Below are 1477 nucleotides of genomic sequence, written 5' to 3' on the forward strand. Positions count from 1 at the left end.
ATTTTATTTCTTAAATAAAAAATTTATTTTAAAAATACCCAAAATAATTTTAAAGTATTCTCATTTTTTTCAAAATAAAAATCACTCAGAACACCATCCCCCACCCCCCCACCATTGATCCACCTAACACAAAAAAACACTTATTTATAATATTAAATATATTTTTATTTCATATTAAAACAAAAAGAAAAAAAGTATAAATAAAAAACAAAAAGAAAGCAATTCCAAGCAGCCCTTTAAGCTTCTCTGCAAGCTTAATTTATTAATCTCTCATCAACAGTAATTAGTAACTACATCTGCCCATAAAAACTGTAACAAAACCATATCAACTCAATCAACATCATTTTATTAGCTGCATCTGTGCAACTAACACTCATCAGGCACAAGCTTTAGCTTCAAAATTTGGAAATACAACAAATGCAATAGAAAGAGGAGCAATGCTTATAGGTGAATTGATTGCAGTAAGCACAGGACTTAGTTCTGGAATTTCTCCATCTTCTGTAAGCTGTAGAGGATTTCCATTAAGGAGCATTATCCTGCTAAGATAGTTTCCTTCCTTTCCACTTAAGTGGTATTCCTCTCTTCTCTCAGATCCATCATAAACTTTCTCTCCATACCATGAAACTGTCTGTTTAAGAACACTAACTTCTGCAAGATCAATATTTAGATTGTTTCGAACCGTCACACTAAAACCAGTTGATTTGCTTAGGTTGATCAGAAGTATTGAGACACCTGACTGTAATTCAGGTGCAAAATATATCAGAAATGGAGCTATTTGCCAGCGAGTCTTTGAAAATGCTCGGATGCAACTAAAATTCCTTTCCAACAAAAGAGATAGGCTTCATTTGGAGCGGTTTATGTTATTTTTCTCCCTATCAAAAGTTATTTTTTCAATCATAATTTCTATCATGTTCTCCAAAAAATATATTTTTTTTCAAAATAAAGTTTTGAGAATTTGTGAATAAGTTGTCATCCAAGCGGACATATATCTTTATTAGTTACTTTTCACATCATAAGTTATCCCAAATAAAATTATAATTAAACTTAGATTTTCGAGGTACTTTTCAATAAATGGTACTGTGAAAAATGACTATTTTGTAAGAAAATGTAAGGCCAATTAATTCAATAGATGAATTTTGTTGACCTTTGTATAAAGAAACAAAAAGAACAAAAAAAATTCAGCTAACCCGGAGACCGACGGATCCACAAAATCTGCCGAGACGCTGCCGTAAATCCCCGGAATCAAGCTGAAATCCCGCTGTGCAGCGCCGTTTGAGTCGCATCCCGCGATTCCTGCTCAAATCCTGCGACCTCTCCTCGATCTCGCTCCCAAACTTGTCGTTAAATACCGCATAAGCTGAAAGGTTTCGGCTGCTCTCCACGCTCGACTCCACACGAGAATCCCGTCTTCCTCTCCCACGACCGAAGTCCCTCTCCTCTGTCCCGAAGCTCTTCCGATCCCAGTGCTCTCCCGATC

The 1477-nt window shown here is 35.7% G+C and overlaps 1 protein-coding gene across 1 annotated transcript; it reads right to left on the reverse strand.

Moving 5' to 3' along the window:
• Window positions 1-230: 230 nt before the first annotated feature.
• On the reverse strand, window positions 231-736 carry LOC110110691 (heparanase-like protein 2; the record flags this gene model as incomplete). Its single annotated transcript, XM_020842290.2, is given in 1 exon segment — window positions 231-736. A coding segment is annotated over 1 exon segment (360 nt), but the record flags the coding sequence as incomplete, so codon positions are not given.
• Between the last annotated feature and the right edge of the window lie 741 nt (window positions 737-1477).

Source organism: Dendrobium catenatum, unplaced genomic scaffold, assembly GCF_001605985.2.
Source record: "Dendrobium catenatum unplaced genomic scaffold, ASM160598v2 fragScaff_scaffold_1482, whole genome shotgun sequence".
In the NCBI taxonomy this organism is placed as follows: domain Eukaryota; kingdom Viridiplantae; phylum Streptophyta; class Magnoliopsida; order Asparagales; family Orchidaceae; genus Dendrobium; species Dendrobium catenatum.